Source organism: Aplysia californica, unplaced genomic scaffold (genome assembly GCF_000002075.1).
Source record: "Aplysia californica isolate F4 #8 unplaced genomic scaffold, AplCal3.0 scaffold00483, whole genome shotgun sequence".
In the NCBI taxonomy this organism is placed as follows: Eukaryota; Metazoa; Mollusca; class Gastropoda; order Aplysiida; family Aplysiidae; genus Aplysia; species Aplysia californica.
The window spans coordinates 72,493-74,495 of NW_004797753.1; the positions used below are offsets into that span (position 1 = coordinate 72,493).

At 40.5% G+C, this 2,003-nt stretch overlaps 1 protein-coding gene across 4 annotated transcripts in view; it reads right to left on the reverse strand.

Moving 5' to 3' along the window:
• The window catches only part of LOC101861149 (neuronal acetylcholine receptor subunit alpha-10), a 100,552-nt gene that overhangs the window by 72,455 nt on the left and 26,094 nt on the right, over window positions 1-2,003 (reverse strand). For 3 of the 4 annotated variants that reach the window (XM_035971694.1, XM_035971693.1, XM_005105639.3), the window contains exon 2: window positions 513-626. The exons of the other annotated variant lie outside the window; for it this stretch is intronic. In XM_035971694.1, the coding sequence (XP_035827587.1) occupies window positions 513-591 (79 nt within the window). In that variant the 5' untranslated portion in view covers window positions 592-626. The remainder of the gene's footprint in view (window positions 1-512; window positions 627-2,003) is intronic. 4 annotated transcript variants of the gene reach the window in all.

Here is a 2,003-nt window from a genome sequence, read left to right on the forward strand (position 1 = left end):
GAGGGGTGACGTAGGGAGTGTAAGTGGGAAGGGTGGGGGGTTGTCAGGTAATAATGATTTTAAGCCATTATGGACGAACAGTACCTTTTACGTGATATATGTCCGTCTGTCTTCCCCTTATTAGCACTGTGCATTCCTAAGAAAACGACCCACTTTGCACTTCATTTTAATTCGACTCTAATATGCCGGGTACAAGTATCTTATGATAATCACGTGAAGGAGAATGAAATCTCGTATTTAAGTCGAGCAGTTTTAAATTGAAATTATGAAACCTATTTTTAACAACGTTGAGCGAATTTAAACAAGTTATAATAAGAGAAATTCTCGTAGTATCGCAATGATATTGTAGGCCTACTGTTTGTCTTGAAAAACCTGAGGCATAAGCTGGGCTGAAACAAAATTCAGACAACGAAACGATCTTCAGTCTCTCAGTACTTCTTCTACAATGCAATAACCACTAATATTTCAGTACCACAGAGCTAAAGTTAAAATCTCAGGATTTGCATACTCACCTCGGATCAGTAAAGGCCTACAGTTAGACAGCAAGATGAGGAGGGGGATGAGCGGTTTTACAAAGGAGGAAGTCGCCATGTTGTTATGTCACGCCTCCACGTCACAGCAGGCGGCTGTGAGAGCACACAACGTGACAGGCATGAGACAAGCGCGGGAACGGGGAGACGTCTACTTTTTGATCTGGACCAGAGGGCCACACTCTGGTGTGAGTCCCATGACGTTCACAACGGGCTTATGCTAATCCGGACAACAGGTTGAACATTCATTTACACAAAAGTTGTGTAATCTAGTTTAAAATTTGGGACAGTGTTGTGATGATGTTGACAAAAACGCAAGGGCGGTGGTGGGAAGTGGCCACTGGAGCAGGCTCGACTGTAATAAAAGGAACAGTTGGAGTTATGAATTTGTTGCGTCAGTGTTTTACCTGTTGGCCAAGTGCATGGATTGGAATGGCATAGAGGATTCTCGTGAATGTCCCAGATTTATGACAGATTAAAATTCACTTCCTTCCCCCCGCCCAAAAAGTGGAAAGTAAAATAAAATTATGTTCTTCAAAATACACTACAACTTTTAAATCTTTTCCTAACTACCTTTGAATGGGCAGAACAATATTGGCAACCGATTTGTCTAGTATCGACATGCCGTCATTGTAGCAGCTTTGAAGAGCGTACACATATAAGCCACTTCCCTCTTGTCTTCCTGATTTGGTACACACAAATCAAACTTTACACGTAACAACTGGTTCTCCAACACACCCCTACTATTACACCCCCCTCGCTCTATAGAAATAGCAGTAAACCAACAATACGAAAGAAAACTACATTATCCACAAGAGCGAACGACCATTATCTAATGATAATTCGAAAATTGGCCAAAATAACCCTATTAGCGGCAATTCACTCTAGTTTCGCTGCCCACAAATCACCTCTTGGATTTCATGTAAGAGCTGCACGACATTTGAAAATTCCACAAAACGCCAATCTTTCTCTGGGAACCAGGTTACTCAGAACTTGGGATGGTAGAGTTAGATAGAATTTATTAGACATGGCAAGTCATTTTGACCACCGACAAGTTGGTCCCATTATAAGTCTCCGTGCCGATGCAAACGAATCCACGAGTTATCAGTATAAATAAGTACTCAATTCTCATTCAAACCCAGGAGGGTTACGTTTATGACCACAAGCACAAAATGTCCAGTAAACCGACTGTTTTATCTCAAAAAGAGATTATTTAATGAGTTTGCAGGATGGTTTTTCACAAATAAAATTGTGAGTCAAGAATTATATCGCCAGTAGCCAAATGTAGACGTTTGAAGCATCTTAAATTACAATAGTCTTGAATGAGCATAATTGAAAAATGAAAGTCTTCAAAATTAACAATGTTAACAGAAATTTATGTACTTACCTTATCATGCTGAATATAACGCTCGTAGCTGTGAACTCAAAGTTAAGCTTAACTATAGTCGGCGCAAGTAATGAACTCCCGCCCCC